At 38.0% G+C, this 27,435-nt stretch overlaps 1 protein-coding gene across 3 annotated transcripts in view; it reads right to left on the minus strand.

Annotated features, from left to right (window-relative positions):
- Positions 1-341: 341 nt before the first annotated feature.
- The window catches only part of macf1b (microtubule actin crosslinking factor 1b), a 40,458-nt gene continuing 13,364 nt past the window's right edge, over positions 342-27,435 (minus strand). For all 3 annotated transcript variants that reach the window (XM_082150228.1, XM_082150227.1, XM_082150226.1), the window contains 24 exons: positions 27,105-27,206; positions 26,832-26,996; positions 26,599-26,754; positions 23,837-24,034; positions 23,478-23,606; positions 23,195-23,365; positions 19,967-20,122; positions 19,682-19,888; positions 19,151-19,270; positions 16,307-16,476; positions 16,062-16,221; positions 14,498-14,692; positions 13,447-13,572; positions 12,680-12,823; positions 11,947-12,135; positions 9,917-10,031; positions 9,662-9,828; positions 9,406-9,568; positions 9,160-9,314; positions 7,117-7,191; positions 6,249-6,366; positions 4,589-4,755; positions 4,356-4,467; positions 342-3,015 (listed from right to left, as the gene is read on the minus strand). In XM_082150228.1, coding sequence (XP_082006354.1) covers positions 2,990-3,015; positions 4,356-4,467; positions 4,589-4,755; positions 6,249-6,366; positions 7,117-7,191; positions 9,160-9,314; positions 9,406-9,568; positions 9,662-9,828; positions 9,917-10,031; positions 11,947-12,135; positions 12,680-12,823; positions 13,447-13,572; positions 14,498-14,692; positions 16,062-16,221; positions 16,307-16,476; positions 19,151-19,270; positions 19,682-19,888; positions 19,967-20,122; positions 23,195-23,365; positions 23,478-23,606; positions 23,837-24,034; positions 26,599-26,754; positions 26,832-26,996; positions 27,105-27,206 — 3,486 coding nt within the window. In that variant the 3' untranslated portion in view covers positions 342-2,989. The remainder of the gene's footprint in view (positions 3,016-4,355; positions 4,468-4,588; positions 4,756-6,248; positions 6,367-7,116; positions 7,192-9,159; positions 9,315-9,405; positions 9,569-9,661; positions 9,829-9,916; positions 10,032-11,946; positions 12,136-12,679; positions 12,824-13,446; positions 13,573-14,497; positions 14,693-16,061; positions 16,222-16,306; positions 16,477-19,150; positions 19,271-19,681; positions 19,889-19,966; positions 20,123-23,194; positions 23,366-23,477; positions 23,607-23,836; positions 24,035-26,598; positions 26,755-26,831; positions 26,997-27,104; positions 27,207-27,435) is intronic.

The raw sequence follows: 27,435 nt of genomic DNA on the forward strand, positions 1-27,435 counted from the left end.
CTTTGAGAGAACCTTGCCAGAACGTTCCCTGTGAGGTGGGTAAACACATCTGAATATGTGTATCTTCATGTCATTTCTTCATTTCACCTTTCTAATTTCACTTCATTTTCTTTTCTTTTTTCATATTAGAGAGATAAATGTATCAATAACCTTCCTTAAAGGGATAGTTCACCCCAAAATTTAAATTCTGTCATCATTTACTCGCCCTCAAGTTGGATCAAACCTGTATGAGTTTCCTTCTTCTGCTGAACACAAAAGAAGATTTTTTTATTTTTTTTATTTTTTGTCGGTAACCAAAAATACTATGGAAGTCAATGGGGTCCATCAACTGGTTACTGACATTCTTCAAAATACCTTCTTTTGTGTTCAGCAGAAGAAAGAAATTCATACAGGTTTGAAACAACTTGAGGGTGAGTAAATGATGACAGAATTTTCATTTTTAAGTGAACTATTCCTTTAAATGTATAATTACACTGTTACAAGGACATGTTAAAAAGTGTAACAAACGTTTCTTCGAGTGCTGCATTTTGCAAAAATGTACAAAGCAGTTTATAGACATTTTATACACAACATTCTATAAAACATTTTATTTGAACAGATTTGTAATCACAAGAAATGTCATAATTAGTGTCACTCCACAACTAGGTCCTAAAAGTAATGCAGTGCTGAACACAAATTCTACAGTATGTAACCTTATTTTACAAGATCAGAAACGTACAGAAACGTACAGAAAATAAGCAATAATGCTACCATTATTTACAGGCTCAGAGATTTACAGTACAATAATAGCAGGTGCATAGCAAAAGACGATCTCTTTCTAGTGTTCAAGAAATGGATTATATAAACCAGCATTTATAAGCTGAACATGAATAATCAAGGAAATGAAATGGATTTTGAGTGTCAAATGGATTTTGCATAGATAATAATCAATCACTGCCAGGTTAGACATGGCAATAAAACACAATAATTTCACCTGCCAAGAAATAACTCAAATGCTGTAATCCTAAACACTCAAAACCCATTTTAACTCTCCAAAATTAAGAGAACCGAACTGCATATGCACAAAATTAAAAGACACACATATTTGATATGTAATTTGAATCAAATGCTACATCCATAACACTTGGTACAATGGTATAAGAATTCAACCCATGACAATTCACAAATAGGTTTAAGGCAAATAATGAATACAGCAGACTTTGCCCTGAGCAGGACACAATAGAAAAGCAGGTCATATCAATGTGGTTTTGTTTGGCTCAAATAAAAGTCAAAAATAAGCCGGCACTGATAAAGGAGCATTTGCGGTAGGGTTTTATGTCATGTAATCTCATTGAGACCTACACTTTCATATCCTCAAAGGAAGTTATTACAACTGGTGGCATGATTGTACAAAACCAAAAAAGACATTTTTAGGGGAGAACAAAACAAAAAACAAATACTCTATAGGTGTATATATACTGGAAATATACTAATATACATTTTACAGACACTGGGATGTGAAATATGTGGTAAACACAATCAAATGCTAAAGGACATTCCTAAACAGACTCAAAGCTCACAATAGAAACAATCAAGTATTTAAAGACCTCATGAAATGACTCAAGGAGTGCAGTACTTTTTTTCATGTGTTGCATTCAAGTCATGTTGGAATGATTGTATTTACACCACCAAGTCATAATTATCAGTAGGAAACTCTGGATTTTCGACCAATTGGATCCGATCGACCAAAACGGATCTTAATACCAGGTGTAAACAGAGCCTAGGTATCATACACTAAATCACTGAGGATCACTACCAGACTTTTACACAGAAACTTTCATGCGTTTCATTGCAAGGAGAGGCGTGACAAATGAAAACAATATGTGTTCTAAAACCAGCTCAAAACATGTTTGATATCCTCTGAATGGACGAGTCTGTGCCCATCATACAAGACGCGATTTTCTGATTTTCAAAAATCTGGATAAAAGTACTAGTTTTAAAGCCTTTAGTTAAAGAATCAAGGCAGTTTTTATTTTTTCAAATATAACAAGAATATTGACTGTACAAATTTAGTTTAAACACATTTTGAGTAGCATTAATGAAGACCGTCCCAGGAGGACTTGCAGCAATAGTTTCTATTAAAACAGGAGCTTCAGGAGGGACATATTGATGGGCTCTTCGCTTTCTAAAAATAAAAAATCCAATAGCCTCATTCACCACCGTGAATTATTATTTACTTGCTGTTGTTTATGGTGTCAGGTGATATTAGAGGGGCATATGAGTATATTTCATGTGGTCTTTAAATTCATGCTCTAGACCCTTAAGTATTCTAGCACTTGAAACCTGAGGATATAATAGCCACAGTTACACAGAACAATAACATCGACCCCCAAAGCAGTGCTTATCATAAAGCCTAAACCATAAGACAACAGACATCTGTTTGTTTTTGGTTTGTATTTTGCATCACTAACTGTGGGGTGTCTTTATGTGAAACTAATAAAAAGGCAGTGGTTTTACTCTTGAGGATGCAGGGTAAGATTAAACATTTGCCCCAACCGCGAGCAACTACAGAAAATAAAGACCTCAGCGCATGTATGTTATGTAAAGCACTACACAAGCTATTGCTCTCAGAGACTATGGACATCGTGCTGTTCAAAACCCATGCAAAACATTCTAGCAGTCTCTCATTACACTCAAAGCAGTGTCACTGCCAGCTCGCAAGCCGCGACAAAGATGGAGACAGCAGGACAGTTGGACAGCAGGGAGTTCATTTTGTAAAAACAAAGTCTGTGAAGGTAACAAATCAAGGCATGTTATGATAGGAAACTGATGGTGTAACACACCTCAGAGCACTAGTGCAGAGGAGCTCATGTGATGAGCAAACTGTCCTAATGTGTTCACTGATCTGAGGCCTGCTGGGGTGGTTTTCTGTCCATCCTGGGGTTCAGAACAGTAAGGAACGCCTGCCTGTCTGTCTGTGGTTGATCTCATGGTGTGGGACAAGATATGGTCATGTTGGCGGTCTTTCTGCCTCTTCTACACAAAACAAATCACAAAATTATTTATAATGTAATAATAAGAGAATAAAAATAAATAGGCAGGTCGCAGAAGTTTACAAGGTGAAAATAACATTTAGACAGTAAAAACAGGATTCACACTGAAAGGAAATCCAATGGACCCTTTTTACAGACTGTCAACATCGCAAATGTAATAAAGTTTTACATATGTCAATTTTTTCATTGTAACGCTATACTTTGTGTTATATTTCCTTGGCAGTAAATACAAAAAATGCATTAACACTGAAGTGTGAGTGTTTCTAATGGCTGAGGGAGTGACAGCAAATTTCACATCATTCTCTCTTCTGACTGCTGTTATCTATCTCTCTATATTTCTTCCCTCTTTTGGAAAGTTGTGGTTTATTTTTCCTTTTGCTTCCACTTCCACTTCTGAGAACCTCGGAAATGTGAAAAGGGTCCATTCTTAATGAGCAATGACTAATATTTTCCATATTAGAATGATTTCTGAAGGATCATGTGACACTGAAGACTTGAGTAATAATGCTGAAAATTCAGCTTTGATCACAGGAATAAATTACATTTTAAAATATATTCACATAAAACTCTTTTAAATTGTAATTATATTGCACAATATTACTGTTTTTACAACAACAAAAAAAGACAAATAAATGCAGCCTTGGTGAGCAGAAGAGAATTCTTTCAAAAATATAAAAAAATATTACTGACCACCAGTGTTGGGTGTAATTAATTACGAAGTAATCTGATTACTTTTCCATTGACAAAGTAAAGTAAAGGATTACTCTTAATTTTTCTGTTATTTAATTACAGTTACGTCTGATGTAATTTCATTAAATACTGTGTAGAATAAATAATTATTATATAAAATAAATAGTGGATTTACATCAAAATCTAATGTTAAAATATATGTTTTTAATACAACCTTCTCCATTTACACACTTTGGTGAGTTCAAAAATAAATGATGTAACTGTATATTTTTTATTTGAAAGAGGTTGAGTTTCATGTCTGTCATCGTATTGTTCAACTGGTCGAGGTTTATCTGGGGTTTATAAAGTAATTACTAACTAATAAGTAATCCAATACATTTTAGAGAGAGTAATTAGTACAGTAATCTAATTAAACTGTTGAAGATGTAATTATTTACCGAACACTACTGACCACTATTGAATGGTAGTGTATTTTTTCAACGGTTTTGAACTGTATTTTCTTACCAGATTTCTTAAAGAATAATCCAAAACAAGCCTTAATATTTTGCATTTAGATATTTATACTGGAAAACAAATGCATACTGTATGGCAATCACACACTCCGACAGAGATGAGTTTAAACCCGACTTTAACCTGAATGTGAAGGCGAGTCGATGTCGGCACAGAAATGGTCGCTCCCCAGTGCAGCAATAGAGCTCCTGGGTCGAATACACCTCTCACCAGAGAAACTTCTGCGTAGCAATGCCTGTGTCAGGACAAAAACAGAGTGACTTCAGAAAAATAAATCCTACCAATGACATTAGGAGCTCTACAATGTTTTAGTATTGTTGCCAAGAATGCAGTCAGTTAGCGGTTGTCTGGTGTACCTTGCGTGTCAGTGGGCTGCTGGGAGCCGAAGCGCTGCTGTATAAACTCAGGCTGGAGTTGGATCTGCTGACAGTCAGGCCTTTAGCACTCCCTCTGCGACCCGATGCCTCGAACGCGTCTGGAGAGAGATACTTCTCCTTGATCTTCAGGTTTGTACGTCCCTTTACTGTGTGAGAAGAACCGGAGAAATGATGTTTGTCAGTGTTTGTTTCAGAAGCTGATAGTGATGCTGATTTATTTCAGAGATTTGGCTATATGTTTATGAATTACTCATTTGTGGTGGTTGATATGGGTTCTTCAATAGGCAGTGCCAAGAACTTTAACTTTAAAATACATAATAAATCCACTACCATTCGAAGGTTTTAAAGAAATCAATACTTCTGTAGCAAGAATGCATTAAATTTATCAGTAGTGTCAGTAAAGACTTTTACATAATTACAAAAATAAAATAAAATCTATTCACAATAATCAGAAATGTTTCTTGAGCAGCAAATCATCATATTAGAATGATTTCTGAAGGATCATGTGACACTGCTTTGATCAAAGGAATAAATTACATTTTAAAATATATTCAACTAGAAAACAGTTATTTTAAATAGTGATAATATTTCACAATATTATTGTTTTACTGTACTTTTGATCATCTAAATGCAGCCTCTGTGAGCAGAAGAGACTTTTACCAACCCCAAACGTTTGAATGGTACTGTATGTGCTTTAGTTTGTATTATAGTAGCAACTTCTCCTTGTTTTTCTTCACTAATATTATTAAAAAAGTAAACACTGAAGAAAGTAGTGACAGAAAAGTCTGTGCCCCTACAAAAGCATGGAAAAAGTAATTATACAGTACACAATGAATATGAGATTAATAGCGAACAATTACTTATTACATCATTTGAAATCTAAGAAAATAGCAAGACTTTCCAGGATGCTTGGGTCTCATTGGCTGATCATCACACAACATTCATGAGTTAGAGGTGCACAGGTTTGTAATTAGCCAAAGGAACCAAACGGGAGATGATATCAGCCAATGCTGTTAAGAATATTGTCTTGGCCATATATTGGTTGTTGTGGAATTACAAATTTAAGAATGTGTTAAGGATCTTACATCCTTACATAACATCACATGAAAAACTAAGGGGAAGTACATTGTATTTAGCATTTAAGGTAAAGATGATGACATCAGAAGAATGATTCGGATAAGCAAAGCTTTTAGCAAGAGGTTCCTGCTAGTCCTGTTCTCTTTATTGTACGTCAAATGAGTCAGATTACTGAAACTCTCACCCTTTGTCTTTAATGGCTCTTGGAGCCACTGTCCCATTCTTTGAATAGTTATGCTGATTGGATTAGGATTGGTAACACTGTAGAGTCTAGGGCGGGTTCCTATACCTGGACACTTCATTTGCATGCTTTGTTTAAGGTCGTCACCCAGATGCTTTGTCTCCATTTCTAAACACTGCCTCCTAACATCTATCTGAAACTACAATGTACACTGCCTTAGTTAGACTTGATGACTGCAGCTATACCAACAGCGCGTTTTCAATAAAGAATCCTGCTGAAGATACAACCGAATCTCCTGGTCTTCACTTCTGAGTTTCCTACATTGTCCTCTACTGATTTGATCTATGATATGCAGATTTTGAATTAATGCAAGTTATTCACCTCTACAGGGGTCATTCTTCACCAGAAACTCATCTAATGCCGTCCATCCACCACCAACTCGAACCATCAGACTGCTTCGGAGAATACGAACCATCCGCAACTGCTGAGAGTCTCCAAACTAGTGAAAATCACAGATTTGAATGAAAATCATATGTCAAGCATGTAGCTGTGAATATGTAGTTGTGCTGCCCCATTTACACCTGATCTCTGTTTTGGGCACTAAATAGAGTGTAAACAGTGACCATACAATTTGATGCAGTAAGTGATGCATGTAGTCATGAAATCAGAGATCCGTCCCTCAAGTGGCCACAGAAGACACTTTTGAGACACGTTACCATCAGGTGTAATTGGATCATCCAAGATTATGGGCCCTATTTTAACGATCTAAGCGCATGGTCTAAAGCGCACAGCACAAGTGCACTGAGGGCGTGTCCAAATCCACTTTTGCTAGTTTAACGACGGGAAAAATGGTCGGCACTCCCGGTGCATGGTCTAAAAAAGGTTGCCCCTATTCTCTTAATGAGTAATGGGTGTGTTTTGGGCGTAACGTTAAATAAACCAATCAGAGTCTCATCTCCCATTCCCTTTAAAAGCCAGTTGCGCTTGTGCCATGGCGGATTCGCTATTTACATGACAGAGTTTGCAAGCGGAAAAACTGAATGATTCTCCAGAGAGGAAACGGATCTGCTCGTGCGCGAGGTTAAAGCGCGAGCAGACCATCTACGGGATAAAGTGTACACGTACAGGCGCTATGGGCGAACAAATGGGCGCCAATGTATTTGCTATTTAAACAACTTGACGCAGGACATGAAAATGAAAACTGCATCGGGCTGAAACTAGCAAAAAACTAGAATAGATTTCCACTCACCCTATAGCGGTTTGCGCTAATTTGCTCGACTTGAAATCTCTTTGGACAGTTGCACTGAGAGACCTGACGACTCACCTGCAAAATTGTGTTTTTGTTAGTCATATTACAGAAAAACCCAATGTAGATGATAAGAATGCATTGGGAAAAAAAATATTTTCATACATTAAATCAAGATGCATTTACTTGAGATAGTAAGTCTTGTTTGATAATTAAAATGTAAACTGAGTTTATGCTTAAACAAGAAAAAATGTCTGTCAGTGTTGTAAGAAAAATAAACTTAAAGGGATAGTTCACTTTGAAATTAATTTTTGGTATGTTTTAGCTTACCTCAAGGGCATCCAAGATGTAGGTGTCTTTTTTTCCGCAGTAGTTTCAATTTTTATATTTTTAGGTCAAACCGTTCTTGTCTGTCAGTCATATAATGCAGGTCTATGGTCATTATCTCAAAACACAAGCACAGAGTCCAAATTAAAACAATTCCCCGTCGTCCAAATTAAACAATTCCCCATCGTAAGTACACATTGATGGCCTAAGATACGAAACGAGCGGTTTGTGTGAGAAAACGAACAGTATTTATATAGTTTTTTACCTCTTATACGCAGCCATGTCCGAGTGATCTGATCTGACGTGTACGCAGACTGGTGCATAGATATATACACTAGATGTCGCCTTGTCTACGGCAGTTCATTGGAACGAATGTCTTAAAGGCGACATCTAGTGTATATATCTATGCACCAGTCTGCGTACACGTCAGATCAGATCACTTCGACATGGCTGCGTATAAAAGGTAAAAACGATATAAATACTGTTTGTTTTCTCACACGGTTTGCTTGTTTCGTGTCTTAGGCCATCAATGTGTACTTACGATGGGGAATTGTTTAATTTGGACGACGGGGAATTGTTTTAATTTGGACTCTGTGCTTGTGTTTTGAGACAAGTGACCATAGACCTGCATTATATGACTGACAGACAAGAACGGTTTGACCTAAAAATATAAAAATTGAAACTACTGCGGAAAAAAAGACACCTACATCTTGGATGCCCTTGAGGTAAGCTAAAACATACCAAAAATTAATTTCAAAGTGAACTATCCCTTTAAAGAGATAGTTCACCCAAAAATTACCCTCATGTCATTCCAAACCTGTAAGACTTTTGTTCATATTTGAAACACCCTCCATAGTCAGTCAAAGCAACTTCCACTGTGACGCTTCATAAAGTTCATTAATAGATAGTAAAACTAATCCATATGAATCGAGCAGTTTAGTCAAAATTTTCTGAAGAGACTCGATCACTTTATATGATGAACAGACTGAATTAATTAAACATTCATCAATGCACACATCAGATCTGGTAAACGGAAGCTCGAGCATGTTCGCTTGACATGCGAGAACCAATGAGGTTCACCCTTATTTGTTAGGCAGCACCAGGTTCATTCTCGTGCGTTACACAGCACGCTTGAGCTTCCGCTAAAGGTTTGTTCTTGCTCGTCAAGCAGGTTCGGTTGAGCTTATGTTCTCTGATCAATGTTTATATGTGAATAAAAGCCTAAATTAAACCTGATCATCATATAAAGCGATCAAGTCTCTTCTTAAGCGCTCAATTCATATGGATTAGTTTTACGATGTCTTTATGAACTTTTTTAAGCATCAAAGTGGTAGTTGTGTAGCTGTCAATGGAGGGACAGAAATATCTCAGATTTAATTTAAGAGATCTTCATTTGTGTTTCGAAGATGAACGAAAGTCTTATTGGGTTGGAATGACATAAGGGTGAGTAATATTTTTTTTTACCTTTTTGGGTGAACTAAGCCTTTAATTCAATTGGAAAAAACGAACCCCACTGACAGATTTTTTTTTTTTTTTTTTGAGCATAAACTCACTTAATTTTGATATATATATATTTTTAGAAACCAAGACTTATATCTCAAGTAATTTTCCTTCTCAAGTAAATGTATCTTGATTTAAGAAATTTTAGATATCAAAAACAAAAATTCTAAGTAAGATTTTGCAGTGTGTATATGAAAGATGAAACAGAACTACACATACCTCCTCATTGATTTGGTCTACATCTATTGCTTTTCTGTAAGGGTCTCGGCTTGGGTGGAGAGCACTCACAAATTCATAGTAGTCAATGAATCCATCACCGTTTACATCAAATATGTTAGCAACAGCCGTCATTTCCAGGGAGTTGGTGGGAAATTCTGTCCATATGCAAAGGCAAATATTGTGAAGTCACATGCATATCAAACGATGCAAAAAATGAGCAACCAAGAGTGTTAAAACTGCGCTTACTAGAGGCCAGAACATTGTCGATTAACTCCTTGTGAGTTATTCGGCCATCCTGATCTCGATCAATGCTACGAAAAACATCCAAAATCCGGGATTTGAGGTGACTTATCCACTGCATGTATCTTTTCCGCCAGATGTTGAAGTCAAAATTAGCAAACTCCTCCAACTGCATGTGCCAAAGAGAAGGTTCTTAGACCAACCGTATAGATTCAAACACACACATATTCTTTTATCAAAGCTACAGCACAGTCATGATCACCTCTTTTAGCCTCTGTAGATGTTCCTCTAGTCTGCTCTGCCTGCCGTGTGCCAGGAGCCAGAGCTTCTGCCAATGACTCACCAGCTGACACATCAAGGGGGTTTGAGGGTCCAGTTTATCCAGTGGTAGAGGCACTGATAGCGGAGGCTTTGCCATGCCTCTTCTCTCTATTCATGCAATGCAATCCACAGAGATTACAGTTGAATGCATACACACAATAATCACAGTAATGAATCGCACTGATTCTCTACTCACTTGTTGGTGCCTTGCGACTGGGGGAAACCTGCTGCTTGGGAACCAGCTTGTGTTTACAGGATTTCGTGGCATTTTCAACTTCTGGAATCTTACCTTTCATCTCATCCATAAAATCCTGCAAAAGCATAATTTTCTGAATTTAAACCTTATTTAAATGATGATTAAATGCTGTGATGTCATCATGATCTTGTTTTGATGTGAACTCTTTAGATTTTTTGAACTTTTTTAATTGTTGCTCAATCATTGAGATACTATTGTAGTTTTTATTAAAAGTTTGAATTAGTTTTTATTTTCCCAATTTTTATTAAAAATGTTCCTTACATTTTTAGTATTCTTGTTTTGAGTTTTTTTTGTCATTTTTTAAAATGTCTATATAGTTTTTATTTAGTTTTATTTCTGTTTTAGTTATTTTAGTACATCAAGTTAATATAATAAGTTTTGTATTATTATTTTATTATATTATTTTAATTCAGGTAACAACAAATGTGTTTTTTTTTTATTGTTTTAGTTTTATTTAACTTCCAAATTTTTAAGACTAAAAGCAAGTAATTGTTTTCTAAGACAAGACAAAACAGGATAGAGGATTAAAAAAAATAAAAGCTTAGATCAAAAGTTAACATCATATAATACCGGTAATACATAATTCATTCATTTTTGACAAAGAAATATAAGCACAGTTATCTAATATTATAAAAACAACCTTAAATCTAATCATTAAAGGTGAATTAAAGCTCAAAGAAGGTGAAATATGGAAAGAGGACCTGACTTTGATTTTGCCTAATTTTATAAAGGCTATTAAAGTATATGCACAGGTGTGACATTTTATAAAAAGTGTATTAAAATTAACTTTTTCCTTCTGTCAGTAATGACTGTAGTAAAGACATACAGTAGTGTCCAAAAGGGATGTCTGGACTAGGAAAATGGACCTTTATCCTTTATTAAAAAAAAAAAAAAATTGGTAGTGTCACACCGCATGGATTTGTTTGTGTTTTCCCGCTCCTTGTCAGTTGGCATGGTTATTCATTTGATTTCATCATTATGTTCAGGCGTGTCTCATTATCGCCACTATTTAACTTCCGTTCAGTTTGTGAGTGTTTGTAGGTTCTTGTCAATGTGTACATTGTGTTAAGTTGGCTGTTCTGTTCCTGATCTTGTTCCTGTTCCCGAGATTCTGTTTTGTGAAGATTTCAGTTTATTTCTAAATAAAGACTGCTGCACTTAGATCCTATTTTATCTCTTCTGCAACCAATGCTGACAGAAGAACTGAACTAAACATGGATCTAGCAGCAGTGAAGATTCTCCTCCTCTCCCAGGGGGATCTGTCCCTGGAGATCCATACACAGAGGTATTTGGATCTGGTTCCTTTCGTCCACTGATGACACCAGCCTCTTGGTGTTTTTCCGGGCAGTTTTCCCGAAGACGGGAAACACTTCCCTAAGTGTTCTAAGAGTGTTTATTAAAGTCTGTTTGTTTTGCTATTTTGTCTTCGGGTGCTTTAATACAGCCACCAACTTTTACAGTTGTAGTCAATGTACGCTTTTTTGTGAGCTTTTTGTTTTTCTATGCAGTTTTTTTTTGCCCAAAAAATAAATAAAATAATAAAAATAATAATAAAAAAAAAGTTTTTTTTTAAATTAACCAAGTTCAGTGTTTTGTTCTTCCCTCATATTTAAATTTTTTTAAATTCAAAAATATTTTTAAATACATTTCGATGGTTCCGTCAGACTTGTAGTAACATAATAATAAAAAATAAAAAAATTCCCTTTTGGCCACTACTGCATGTACAATATGTATCTGCTTTTCTAAAAGGGTTAGTTCACCCAAAAAAGAAAATGCTGTCATCATTTACTCAACCTCATGTTCTTCCAAACTGTATGACCTTATTTATTCAGTGGAACATAAAAGAAAGTTCTTTCTCAAAAGAAGAAAGAAGTCATACATGTTTGTGTACTGACTTGAGGGTGAGATAATGTGGGACAGCATTGTCATTTTTGGGTGTTTAATATGAATAGTTTATTATTGGGTAGTACCGCATGCTGAGTGATGAGCTCTGCAGTGATCTCTAAGTCTTCAGGCAATGGCTCCTGTTCCTTTAGACTGAGAGACTCTTCAGTGGAAGAGATCCAGTCCAATAACCGCTGTACCTCCTCTCTCTCTGCCTCTAGAGCAGACAGTGTGGTCTGGATCCTCTCGGCCTGCTGCTTCGCCCACATCTGGACCTGATGCATGAAATCACACATGTACATATAACACACTTATACTTCTACACTGACAACAGTCAAAAATAAACCACACAACAGTTACCGCCAAAAGTTCTTCATGCACATTAAAAATTCTAAGCCTGCACTCTCAGAAAAGTCAAATATATTTCTTATAATCTCACTGTCTATAGTTTTATAGTACCACCAGTAAGTAGGAAACTGACTTGATTATATAATTTACAACATATCATTCCACTTACAGGGTGACAAAGACTCTGATTGGTGGAGCTTGTTTCAGGGTTATAATTAGTGTAATTATTTAGCAGGAGTTCAGCAATTATGTGATTTTTCAAAACCTAATTTGAAATAATTTTTACGGAACCATATTTCATCACTTAGCAGCAACCTCAGAGCTCATGGTAGGTCTGCCTTTAAAGTTTACACTGGTACATTGGTAAAAGTCCATTGATCTATAGAATTAGATTTTCTGTTGCACTCTAATTGTCAACAGATTGCAACTGTTAATATCTAGTAGGCCTGCTCATCCTCTAACTTGACTCACCTCCTCATAGCGAGTCTTTGTGATACTGATCCATGACTTGATGGTGATGACAGAGTCAGGATGACAGGAGGACAGAATCTCTTCACCCAGTTTGCGAATGTTCTCTAGCTCCATCTGCTGATCGTTCAAGGAACTCATTGACTCCTGCAGATCACAGACACAATCATGCAACTCATATGATAACATTGGCAGCAGCTATTTGCACTAAGTGTAAATAGTTGTTAGATGCTATTTATACTTGGTGCAAAGAGTGGCAGATACTATTTGCACCTTAGTGTATTGTAGTATATTATGAAAAAGTATGCAATAATAATAAATGTATTCAGTGTATACGGTTATATTTATTAAAATCATAAATGCATGCTGCCTTATTAGGTCATCCTTACCCAATAAACACTTTATTCCCACTATTAAATACCCGTTAGGCACTTTATTTCTACTTTTCAAATATTTTCTTAATTTTTATTGAAAATAAACACCTTGTCTAAGCTGATGTGAAATGAAAAGAGTGAAGAATGAGTTCGGAAAAAGGCGGATTCGAACTCAGGTTGGTCGCATCAAAAGCCAACACCACCCACCTTACTCTCCATGGCAGTGCTCCTGTTATCAGCAGGATTTCTTTTGTTTCTTGTAATATTTTGTAATTTCGTCTGGCTTAACCAGACAATGGTGGATGGAGTTAGTTTAAAGAGCCTCTGCCAACAAGGCGGGCTATAGACACTCTGTATACATTTCTGGAGTAATAAGTGGGTCCATGTCCACCATACCCGATGACATGTACGAAACGCCAGAAGAGCCTCCTCTTCCTCAGGCAGCACTCCGTACTTCAGAACCCTCTCAACATCTGAAAGATGATCCAGGAACGAATGAACCATCACATCAAACTCTTCCGCCTGAGAACGACAGAAGTACAAAGTGTGCAAAATGTTGGGATTATCAATATGCCTGACTGTACATTACTGTTCAAAAGTTTAAAGAAATTGCTTTTTTCACAATATTACTGTTTGTACTGTATTTTTGATCAAATACATCTTGGTGAGCATAAGAGACATTAAGACATTAAGAGATATATATATAAAAAACTGTAAATGATAATGTACCTAACAAATAACAACAGTTTGGAAACATTCATCGCATTCAAAGGAAAAAAGACTATACTTTTTTATTAATAATATAAAGTCTTAGTAATTTATTGCATGTTTTTGTCAATTTTATTAGTTAGTTTTAAAAATGCCTATTTAGTTTTTATTAATTTTTATGGTAACTTTATTTCGATGGTCCACTTTAGACATAATAATTATAAGTTACTTTGCAACTCCATGTCAACTAACTCTCATTAGAGTATTAGTAGACTGTCTATTAATATCTGCTAACACTTTATATTAATGCTCCCAACAGACTATACAACTGTCTATAAGTAACTTTGCAACAACGTCAACTTATTCTACTAACCAGAACCCTAACCTAACAGTCAACTAATACTCTAATGAGAGTTAGTTGACATATAGTTAAAAAGTTTCTTATTGTTAGTAGAATGTCTAAAGTGGACCATTGAAGTAAAGTGTAACCATTTTTATATATTTTTTTAGAAATTCAACTTAACTTATTTTGTTTAAGTTAAAGTTTTTTTATCTATTTTATTTCTGTCAGCGTTTATTTTATTTCATGTTTTTTTATTTTTATTTATGACAACACTACAGTACCTTGAATGTTATTTAAGTGCTTTGAATAAAAGTATCAGCCACATGCACAGTGTAAATATAACTTCTGTGATCGAAGGTTCCCCGATTATCATACAACACAGTGGAGTGACGGTACCTGCTGAAGGGCCGCCTCTAGTCGAGCCTGTCTGGACACCGAGAGTTGGCACACGGCCTCCCAGCGGCCCTCCAGCTCCTCCATCTGCTCCTGCAACCAGTGGGCATCAGCCATGCTGCTCCGTGTCAGATCCCTGACCGAACGCTTCAGTGTCCGGATACAGCTGGCACGCTTCCCGAGCTCACGCTGGAACACCTGCAGTCACAGAGAAGGTGTACGGGTCACCTAGCAGCTTAGACCTAAAGTCTACACTCTTAGAAGCAAACGTTTAGTGGGGTTCTATATAGAACCACAGGGTTCTTGACTCAATTTGAAAGAATCCTTTATGTCAAAAAGCTTCTATATAAAGACAATCATCTTAAATGATTGCATGACACTTTCATGTTGAATGGGTTATTTCGATTTTTTTTTTTCTAATGAAAAAGTATGTTTACGAGCTGTTTAATTCAAAACATTTATGAATTAAAATAAAATGAATGAATTAAAACTAAATCCATATGATCCCATGATGGGAACCCTTAAAAGATTATAAATGAAGTACCTCACAGAACCCTTTAAGGTTCTATATAGAAACTTTTCTTCTAAGAGTGTATGCAATTTAAACCCTAACCCTCAAAATAATGAACTGGTTTGAGTAAGGTAAACTTAAATTAACAAATTATTTCTATCAAATTAACTTTTATTAGTATTTAGAACTTTTTTTTTTTTTTTGAGTTCACAAAATGACATTTTTTTATGTAACCTGAATTGTTTCATTGTTTTAGGTAAGACAAACTTAAAATTAACTGAAACATGGGCCGGAATTTCTATTTCCCAGCAATGCATGCTTTGCCATGACACTTAAAAGGAAGTGTAAATGCTAAAATGAAGTGTTATTTAATGTTTTTTGTGCAAAATGAATGGGTATAACACTTTATAATGACTGCACGCTATTAATCATTAAAGTGCCCCTATTATGCTATTTTAAAGTTTCCTAATGTTGTTTAGGAGTCTCCGACAACAGGTTTGCATGTATCAAAGGTCAAAAAACTGTTTAATTTAACGAACAATGATGTTGATTTTACCATATCAATGCAAGCATGAGTCCGATGATGAAACATTGGAAGAACTATTCATTCAACCCGAACCTCCATCACAAGGACAACTTTAGCAGGACGTTTCAGTGATACACTACGCACTTTGAGGTACATTATGAGATGTTGCAACTGTAATTCCTCACCATCAGCATTAACAAGTGCATGTCCATCAACAAACCGATTATTTTACTTATACTTATTTATTTACCATGTATTTTTCTCATTTATTGCGGTGAACACGTGGAAACTGTATCAATAACAGTGCATACATTAGCCGAGCTCTAGCGTGAATGACTGTAACATAAAGGTTGGTAAAAACAAATCTTGCTCCATGCTTAATCTTTACTCAAAGTAGTGAGAATGACAGACAAAGTGAAAAAAATCTGCCAGTTCTGCTTACTTAAACTTACAATTTTTGATGTAAATGATTACATTTTGGGGGTTTGCCAACTTATTGGTTTTACAGTGTAATATATGCAGAGATGTACCTTGTGCTTGTCAATCAGATTGTTGACCAGGTCTTTTTCACCACAGACAGGCACATCTTCAGCCAGCTGTGGCTCTGCCCTGTACAGCCAGTCATTAAGAGCCTGGAGAGCGTCAGTGAATCTCCCGGAAAACAGCAGAGCCTCTTCCAGCTTGTGTTGCCTTCGGGGGAAAAAGCACAACATAGAGCTCAGAGAATATTCTCAAATCACTACGGATCAGATGGTACAGCTCACATCAGACTCACCTCTCACTGGATTTCCCGCTGATGGTGTCCCATGAATCTCTGAGCTCGGACACCATGTTCTCCAGGTGCTGTGTGTCTTCTGGTCCCTGCGCTTTCTCCTGGAGTGAGCGGCCACTCTTCAGACAAGCCTCATACATGGGCCGCTTCGAGCGGAGAACTTTCTGGAACTCCTGAAGATATACAAATGCACTTCATAAATGAGCCATTGTGAAGAATTTATTTCTGTGAAATTGAAATTTCCAGTGTGGTTTATACATATTATACTATAGATTATTTACTTTCACTGTCCAGTTTTTTTTTTTTATGGGGCACCAAATGTAAAATAATGTAAAAGTAATTTATAAAGGTTTTTGAGGATATTTTTCCTGCTTGCCAGTCGTGCTAGTAGTTCCAATTTTGGTAACGTTTTATTTTGATAATCCACGTTCTCCTATAAGCAGTGTTGGGGGTAACGCATTACATGTAACGTGAGTTACGTAATCAGATTACTTTTTTTTTCGATTAACAAGTAAAGTAAAGCATTACTTTTAAATGTACGTCAAAATATTGGAGTAAGTAATGCAAGTTGCACTGGCATATCTTAAAATTTGTCACTGCCATTGTTTTGTCTCAAGATGCACACCAGTAATGCTTTTTTAAAGGCATGTTTATAAAAGCTACTTAAATGTTCTAATTGAACTAAGGCCTAATCCTGGCTCAATCTAAGCCCTGTCTATTAAACATGTCTGTGCTGCTGACCTTTGATGATCCAATTAAAACATACTAATAAAAAATGACTTTAGACAAACATCACATTTGTTTCTCTTTTGTGTGTGTGTGTGTGTGTGTGTGTGTGTGTATGTGTGTAAATTTGCCTTTTCTTAACCCTGATGCTTATCCATTTAACTTTTGGTGTGAAAGGGCCTTTAAATAAGCACAAAATCTAGCCTTTTTTGTTATTTAAAAGCAAACTAGCAAGCCCAGCCCAGGTAAAAAAAAAAAAAAAAAGGTAATACAAAAGTAACGTAACACATTTTCCATCAAAAATAACTAAGTAACACAGTATTGTAACGCATTACTTTTAAAAGTAACTTTCCCCAACACTGACTGTAAGTAAGTTTGCAACTATGTCAACTATCAGTATCAGTAGACTGTCTGCTTAATATCTGCCAACACTTTATTTTGATGCTCCCCTAACCTAACCGTCTACCAATACTCTAATGATAGTTAGTCAACATACAGTTGCAAAGTTACTTATAGTTAGTCTAAAGTGGACTATTGAAATAAAGTTTAACCCCCATTTTTGCTTGCTATTATTAACATTTTCACTGGCCCCACCACAAAAGAATTAAACATTTTTAACAAAGCATTTTTGGGGGATTTGCTATAAATATTTTTAATTAAATGTTAAGATTTCCTTCCAAATGTTTTGCTTCATTAAATATTTTTGCTTTATAAAAAGAAAATAAGCTGGAAAGTGGAAACGATACATTCGGTGGCTGAGAGAGCTCAAATCGCTGCAACTGAAGAAAACATAAAAATAGAAAAACACCCGCAAATTAAGAAAACATCTTCATCAGTTTCACAACACGTGTGCTCTAAATACTCACAAGACAACTAAATACAAAAACGCACTGCAAAAGTTCATAACACAACCAAATACAGAAACGTGCTGCAAAAGTTCATAACACCACCAAATACAGAAACGCGCTGCAAATAGCACTGACCACAACGGAAATGTTTCCAGGGGACCCCAATAAGTGACGAAAGGGCAGAGCCCTTGAAGTGGGGACTTTGGAGTGAGCAGGGCACTTGTGTGCCATTATGTAGCCGTTTGGAACTCACTTGGTAAAGGGAGCAAAGAAAGACAACGTAATTTCCTCATTATTTTCACCTGGGATGTTCCCATGACAACGCAGCACGGCGTCCATCAGCTGAATAGCTGTTATTTATGACAGAAATGTCTTATTATTACTGTTAACATAACTGTTGCAAATAAATATACATTTTATACAAAAAAAGCTTTTAAAATATGCGTTATATATCTGTGTGGAATGTCTCAACTTTAAAACGTGCCTTCTCATCTTTGGACCCATGAAACTTATTTAAACATTACATGACAAAATGTGTACAATGTAACTGATGTATAGATTAATATCTTACCCTCATATTCCTTTTCTCAAATTTTTTTTTTAACTCATTGTTAACTCTTCTTTTCTTATTTTTATTCTGATGACATTGAACATATTAAAACATTTTGTATATTGTATACAAAGTTATGTGTCATAAACATGTCATCTCTGTATGTTTAAAAAAAATAAAAAAAAAGCAGATTTTGAGCTATAAGCAGTCCCAGTCGGGTTCGACACTTATTGGGGTCCCCTGGAAACATTTCTGTTGTGGTCTGTGCTATTTGCAGCGTTTCTGTGTTTGGTTGTGTTGTGAACTTTTGCAGCGCGTTTCTGTATTTGGTTGTGAGTACTTGGAGCACACATGTGTTGTGAAACTGATGAAGATGTTTTCTTAATTTGCATGTGTTTTCTTCGGTTGCAGCGCATTGAGCCCTCTCGGCCACCGTATATACAGCTATAATATAGCTCCTTGAATTCATAAACTCTTTTGCAATTGCAATACACTGTAAAGTGGTTTTTTTTTTTTTTTTTTTTTTTTTTACATTTACAATGCAAAACATTATATTTAGTTTCCAACAAAAAAATAAAATAATAATAATTAAAACAAGACCAGTGAATGAACATTTTTCTGTGGCAGTGCAGCAATAGCCCAAAAGGCCAAACTGTCAACTGACCCGAAACGTTCTGACATTGGCTTCAGACCCTCTTTGTTGAGACCTGAAATGTGAAGTACCTTTTGTTCAGTAAGCTGTTGTTTGATCTCTTCCTGTGACACAGCGATCTCTTTGTGTGTATCCAGTGTCTGTTCAACCTCCGTCATCCAGTCCACCAGTAAGTGCCATGATTCATTGAACTGTGGAAGTGGAAAGCACAAAAGTTTAGTAGTACTTGCCAAATTATTTCCTGGATACTTTGAACTAACTCTTTCTGTCTGTGTCGAAGTCCATATGAGAAGTGACAACCCGATCTCACGTTCTCAATTCGTACGAATTTTACGAGATGGCTAATTTGTACGAATTCATATGACCTCACTGGTACGAATTTGTACGAGTTTTGCTAAATCGTAAATATTTTACGAGTTGCCCAATTCGTATTAATTCGTACAAATGACCTACCCCTGACCCCGCCCCTAAACCTACCCATTACGTAAGTTTAGACAAATCTTACGAATTTGTATGAGTGAGGTCGTATGAATTAGCAACCTTTTTAATCACTCATACGAATTCGTACAAATTGGTCGTGAGATAGCGTTGAAAGTGAATACCTGTTTAGCATGTCTTTTGACGTCCTCAAGCGTTTTTCCCCTCTCTGTAGTGTGTTGGAGGAGTTTCTTGAATCTGTCCTGAACGGTCATGATCAGGTTCTGCACAACATCGCAGTCTTCCTTCCTGCTTAGCTCAGACAAACGTGTAGCAGCGTTCTCCACGCTCATCTTCCTCTCTCCATAAGACTGCACCTCACCTATCAGCATCTACACACAAGATGACAAAATCACACAAACACGTACACTACCACAGACATACACAAATCCATGTGCAGATACACATACCCTGTGCTCCTGAAGCTGTGAGGAGATGGTGTCCAGGATGAAGCTGGGCGCAGGTAGAGTGTTTATGGTCTCCTCACACTTGGCCATTTTGGTCAGCAGGTCTTGGACATTACTGTTAAACTCCTTTGCAAGACCAAGTCCCTCTGTTAACTTTGCCTAAAAAAAAATAAAATAAAAAGGTTTTTAAAATAAAATGTAAAAATACGGAAATAAAAATGTATAAAAACTATTGACATATTTAATAATAAAAAAACACATCAAAATGACATTAAGAGCCGGGGTGAAAACTTTTGAACAGGTGTAAGACGTCCACATTTATTTTGTTAAAAAAAATCAATAAGTACTTCCCTTCGGAAGCAACAGAATATACTATACATGTTTCCTGGAAGACAAATTTTGTACAAATTACCTTGATCTTCAAATTCAAAAAGTTTTCAACTCCCGGCTCTTAATGCATCGTGTTTCCTTCTGGAGCATCAGTGAATGTTTGAACCTTTTTTAATAGTTGTGTTTTAGTCCCTCAATTGTACTCAGTGTGAAAAGATGGATCCCAAAATTATACCGTTACTGCTGGAAAGGGTTAAAATATGCAAAAGATGCTAGAAAATGTCTTGGTATCATATGAAACCCTCGTTTCCTAAAGGAAGAAATGGAGACATTATGTCAGAACTGAACTGATAAATTGGGATCTTGCCTGAGAGCCCAAACACCTTCGAGTGTAAATTAAATGAGTCAATGCACATTGGGGTGTGCCGAGATTTGCATTGCGCGCTCCGCCCGGTCCCGCATTTAGGTTTTCGCTGAGGAGCCGAGCCGGTGACCCGGCCGACAAGCGTTGGTACAGCAATTAAGGCAAAGAAACGTAAAGCCTCCATTCCCTCCTTCAGGAAACGAGGGTTACATACGTAACCAAGACGTTCCCTTTCATTTAGTCACGTTCAACGTTACGTCAGAACTGAACTGACAAATTGGGATCCCTACCAAAGCGCCATTATAGCTGCCTCTTCCAACGCTCCGTGTCCAGCCACCTGATCCCCCCACACCTACTGGAGCGGCAGATGGGACAGGGCTTACGCAGGGTTACTGCTGTTCCGCTTGACCCATACAGTAAGACTATTGGATAACACTGGGAAAGCGTACCCTTTCCAAGCGGAAAGGGATGCTACGGAGGCCACATCCTGCCCATAGGGAGATATCATGTAAAGATTACACATATGGACTGGCCATTAGGCAGTGCAAGATATGGAAGGTCTCTGAGGTAGCTCCGGCCTATTTAGGGGGGAGTCAACACCGGCAGAGCGGGCTCTGCCAAGGGAAAGACACAGGCTCACCTGCAGGGGAAGCCGTACCATGGAAGAATACACATATGGGATTACCATAGGGATCACAACATATGGGCAACTAGCCTAGCACAGGTGTCAACCACTGGGCGTACTTACGAACGTAAGGCCTGGAGGAGGAAGTCTCCGCCATGTCTGACTGCCGAGGGTGGTTGAGGAAGTCCAACAGGGTTCACCAGCTAGGGAACTCACCTGAGGAGCAAGATAAGTGCACGTATCTGGTCCTTAGGAGGGGAATGGGTCCCCAGTGTTACTTGCTACTTGAGACACGAAGATTATAAAATCTGGCAAACATGTTGGGTGTTGCCCAGCCTGCAGCTCTACATATATCTGCCAGCGAGGTGCCGTGTGCCAGCGCCCAGGAGAAAGCAACACTCCTGGTAGAGTGAGCTCTCAACCCAAGGGGGCACGGCTCGCCTTGGGTCTGGTACGCCAAGACGATGACATCCACTATCCAGTGAGCCAACCTCTGCTTAGAGACAGCCTTTCCCTTCTGCTGGCCTCCTTAAAAGACAAAGAGCTGGTATGAGGTCTTGAAGCTCTGTGTTCTGTCCGCGTACAGATGCAAAGCGAAGACGGCACAGAGCAAAGAAAGGGCTCCAGGGGCAGCGCTTGCAGGTTCACCACCTGGTCCCTAAAAGGAGTGATAGGAACCCTGGGCACGTATCCGGGCTGAGGTCTCAGGATAACGTGAGAGTTAGCCCAAATTCCAGGCACGATTCGTTGACCGAAAATACTTGCAGGTCCCCTACCCTCTTGATGGAAGCCAGCATGGTCAGGAGCACCATCTTCGATGACAGAATTTTCAGCTCAGTTGGACTGCAGTGGTTCGAAGGGGGTTCTCTGTAATGCTGTTAGGACCAATGAGAGATCCCAAGAGGGTACAGGGTGAGGGTGAGGAGGATTCAGCCTTCTCGCACCCCTCAGGAATCTGATGATCAGGTCGTGCTTCCCCACGGATTTACCATCTACTGCATCGTGATGTGCGGAAATAGTGCCAACATATACTTTCAGGGTGGAGGGTGACAGCCTTCGCTCCAACCCTTCCAGCAGGAATGAAAGCACAGCTCTGATCAGGCATCTCTGGGCGTCTTCCTGGTGAGGAGAACACCACTCAATGAACAGGTTCCACTTCAAAGCATAAGCACACCTCGTAGAGGGTTCTCTCTCTGGGTGGGGATTCCAGAGGTCTGGACGCGGGTGCCATATGGTGCAACTAGCAAAACCTGCTCCTCGTCCTCCCTGACTTTGCACAGTGTCTGTGCAAGTAGGCGCACTGGGGGAAACACATACATGCGTAGGCCCCGGGGCCAGCTGTGTGCCAGCGCATCTGTGCCGAGGGTCCCCTCGGTCAGGGAGTCCCCTCAAACAGGACTACCTGTGCGGTCCCGAAGCGCCTCTAGATCAGCTGGACCACCTGCGGATGGAGTCTCCACTCTCCCGGAAGCACAGGCTGTCGTGATCTCTCAGCGAGATCCCAATTTCGTCAGTTCAGTTCTGACGTAACGTAATTTTTGGGACCTGGAGGATTTCTCTGAAGAACATTGGGCAGTTTAACTGCTCAGGACAAATGAGGGACAACCATCACAAAACAAAAAACAGTCGTGGATCATCCAGGTAACGACACACAATATTAAGAATCAAGGGTATGTAAACTTTTGAACGGGTCATTTTTATAAATGCAGCTATTTTTTTGTCTTGTGGACTAATATGTAAACATCTTTTTTGTAAAATATCTTATTCAGGACAGTATTAAATAAAAAAATATCATGCATTTTGTGTGATCCCTCTCATTTTGTCAAAATAATTACCATTTTGCAGATTCTGCAAGATGTATGTAACTTTTTAGCACAACTGTATATAATTAGGCAGAGTATACTGTCATCACCTTTCTTTCTTGCATTTTAGCGTAGACAGTGCTCCATTTCTGCTCCAGTATGCATAAGCTATGCTCCGTGCTGGAGCCCCGGGCCACCTCACTGCCCTCTAGCATCCTGTGGATGGCGTTGCGAACGTTTGTGTAGGCGTGCATTTTAGAATCCATCTCATTACACGACTCCTGTAAAACAAGAACGAAACTAGTCAGGCTTCATTGTAGAATCATGTTTTATAAACACAGTTTGCAGGGTTGAGACTGCAAATTCAGCAAGCAAAATGAAAGTCATTGTTACCAAATGAGTGTTTAGTCTCTCGCTGGCAGAGTCTGGCATACCCCACACTGTCTTACTGGACGACAGCCTCAGGTCTGTGTGTTCCAGCCACTGCAGGAGATCTTGGATCTCCATGGTTACGTCTTGAACCTGAAATCCAGTTATAATTGTTGAGTTCTGCATGAACTTGAACTTATACATTAAGTGTATGTATGTATGCATGTATAAATATATATGTATAACCCTTAACTGTATATATACAGTAACGGGTTATGTAAATTGAGAAAAGTGAAATGTAAACATATGAGCACAATGGGACTGAGACTGATTAAAGATTCTGTAATTTTATTATAAGTTTATTTGCTGGTGTTTGTGGTCACCTGACTGAGGTTATTTTCCAGCTCTAGCTGTCTGCGCTCTGTCTCGCAGCGCACAAATTCCCAGCGTTCATTCAGCTGTTCCAGGCGAGTCTGCAGGACATGTGAACTGTCTCCCGCCCCAGACTCCATCAGGTTTCTGCCGGCCTGGTTCAGAGAGTCTACCGTGCGCACATGGGACATCACGTCATTCCGCAGAACCTAGATGCACACAACAACCATTACAGTGAGTAATTTTTTATGTAATAACCACTATAGTAATGACATATTACTGGGGACAATAATTAATATTTCTACTTTGTTACTGTACTTTTTTTTTCAAGAATGAAACTGAAGTATTTCTAGAATTATTATCAAAACAGATAATTTATTCCGGGAAACATTTAATTCACTCCAAAGCATACTACTTTTTACAAAATGTAATTACATTATTTTTTTTTAAACACACACTGTTTTTGTTATTTTAAACTAAAGAAATCAGGACCTGATCCCAGATGCAATAGTTTTATTAGATAGATTCGTTAGATAGCTAGATTAATTAACAAATTACTCTATTGAGCCGTTGAATCAGTTCACAAATCACTCTGAACAATTAATTCCCAAATTAATCTACTAATCTAAAAGGCTACACAAAAAAGAACCCCTGTGTATGTAGGCAACAAGGGAGGGGGAGTTATTTTGTTTCAAGTTTATGAGGACACATGAATAAAAAAATGTATTGATGTGCCTGCAGGAAAATCATTTATAAAAAAAATACTGCAGTATTCCACAAAAAATGAGAACTGTCAATTTTGATTGCATGGTGACATTAAGCTCATTGTATGAAATGCTTAAATTTAGATAACTACATTTGTGTATCACTATGTTTCCATCCAACTATTTTTATGTGCATTTTGGGATATCCCATAAAAGAAACGCCAAGATACGCATACATTCTAAAATGCGCATAAAACGTATGCGCTCAACTCAATGTATGCGCTTTTTATCTGATAAGAAAATATGTGAATAAACTACGATGGAAACACATTTCCCGAATAAATTCCTCAATACGCATCAAAGACATGACTCTGCAATGGGACGACATAACTGGGCCAACCAGCCGACCGATCTTTTTGCACATGCAGCATCTCGTGGCTGTTCTGGTCATTCTGAAATGCCTGAGAAACATTTGTTGTCAAGTGTTTCGTTTAATTACCTTTCAGAATTGTCTTACACGACTGTGTTCCCAAACGGCAGACATCTGCTTCAGAAAGCAAGTTAACATGACCGCGTTTATTGTGGTTCGTCTGCACGCTGTGAGGAGTGTGATATATACACAGTGGCTTCTCCTACTGCATAGACTTCCATTTTTCTTAGTGATATTATCGACAGTTATGTCGTTTATCAGGAAGTGACCATTTTGTTCTCTTCGACTCGCTGGATTTTTTATGCGATATTCCAATTTTGCGCATAAGTTATATTCACAACTTTCGATGGAAACATACTGTCTGTAGCCTATGTGGTGGGCCACTTTAGCCAAAATACTGCAAACCTAATGTATTTTCCCTGCTGCCTTGTACTAGAGATTTCAAATGATAGAAAACCACAACAATTGCATAGATAGAGTTCTTAAAATATTTTGAAAAACACATTTTTGTCCCATATTTGGTTAGTTTTTATTGTACTTTGTACATTTTATTTGTTGCACATTGTCACCTCACATTTACGCAGGCTTTTTAAAAAATACTTGTATATTTTGTTGCTGTTTTCACTTGATTGCACACACACTTGAAATATCAGCAACTTGAGGTTGAAAGTTTAATTATTTGATAGTGTACGGCAGTTTGTCAATAAAATTAAACATTTGCATATTTGCAGATCATGCTTATTTAATGTGTGCATCCACTGATAGTTCTTATTGATGAGTGCTGGCTAGTTGACGATAATGATCAATAATGATCATAATAATGATCATAATAATGTGAAACTGAGCTATACCCTTTTCAAGCTCTGTGACTAAGCAGTGAATACAAATAACATTTTCATTCTACAATTTTTACTCTATGCTGTACGATATACTGTTTCACACAGTATTTTTTTAAAGTAGTAGCCATGCGGTAGATACTATGCAGCATACAGTAAGCAGTACATTCTTATTTCATTCTGAAATGAGCAGAAATCCCTGCAAAAGAGGGGACTCCACATCTTCAACAATAAAACATGCCGCTGACACTTATGGCGCTTTTCCACTACACAGTACCAGCTCGCCTCGGCTCGCCTCGACTCGACTCGACTCGGCTCTGTTTGGTTTTCCACTGTGTAAAAGTTGTACCTGTACCTGCTTCCAGGTACTTTTTTTCGTACCACCTCCGGCGAGGTTCTAAGCGAGCCGAGGCGATACTAAAATATGACGTGAAAACAAGGCAGACTGCTGATTGGTCAGAGAGAATCGTCACTATTCACTGCGTCATCATTGCACGCGCCAGACGGAGTATCCTGAATAAAAAACAGCAAAAACAAAAACAAAAACATCCAAAAACAGCATACACTCGATTTCCTCCATTGTCCTGTGTGTGTAGGTAGCGGGTGTGTCTCGCGCGTCTCGCGTAAAAGATTAAGTCACGGCAGTTTCCTGCGGCGTCGCTATGACGACCAGGTACTATTGTTGAGGTACTATCTGCAATGGAAAACGGAGCGAAAAGCGAGCCGAGCTGAGACGAGGCGAGTCGAGTCGAGTTGAGCTGGTACTGGTAATGGAAAAGCGCCATTAGAGTTTGTGTTTGTACCTTGTGTTTGGCTAGCTCTATCTCACAGGTCTGCAGGTCAATGCTGATTGGCTGAGAGGCCTGCAGGAGGTCAGCCGTGTGGGAGAGCCAGGAGTGCAACTCATCAAGAGTGTTCTGGAACTGACCCAAGCCCAGCAGTGCACACTCCAACTGGTGCTGCTCAAAAACACATTGTTCCGTTGAAGTATCGTTATGATGAAACAATAATTGTATTCACTTAGCTAAGATCTTACCTGTCTGCTAACAGTCACTGACTCCAAGTTGTCCCACCGCTGACGGAAGTCGCACAGTGGAGAGATGGACCCAGGCCTCTCAGTACCCGGGGCAAGACGACACACAAAGCGATGGTTTAGACTCTCTATCTCAATCTTCTTCTGATATAGCTCCCGCTTAAATTCCTGACAAGAGAGGTGATGACATCATCACAAAAGCCCTAATGAAATTGATAATTCATTTCATTCACACAATTTTCAGTTTCTGAAGGTAGGTTGTTTGTTTGGTCTCACCTTTAGGTCACATAGCTGCTCTTTAACTGATCCCAGGTCAGATCCCACTGAGAACTCCTCAGTGGATTTTAACTCCACAGACTTCAGCCACTCAAAGAGCCCCTTCAAAAGAAGGTCTTATTTTTAAACCTGTTTTTAAAAACCCTTTTGTAAAGTTTTCTTTACCCACCCTAAAATAGATATGAATATTTTAAATGCACATTTTGTCAGGTTCTTTCACTGTCAACATGAAAATCCAAGAAAACCAACAAGAAAATGTACTGAAATAAACTGACTTCTATCTAAATCTAAATTCTCTATTGCTAGTCTCTTTCAGAAGAGCATCTAATTG

Source organism: Leuciscus leuciscus (assembly GCF_965113295.1).
Source record: "Leuciscus leuciscus genome assembly, chromosome: 20".
NCBI classification, from domain to species: domain Eukaryota; kingdom Metazoa; phylum Chordata; class Actinopteri; order Cypriniformes; family Leuciscidae; genus Leuciscus; species Leuciscus leuciscus.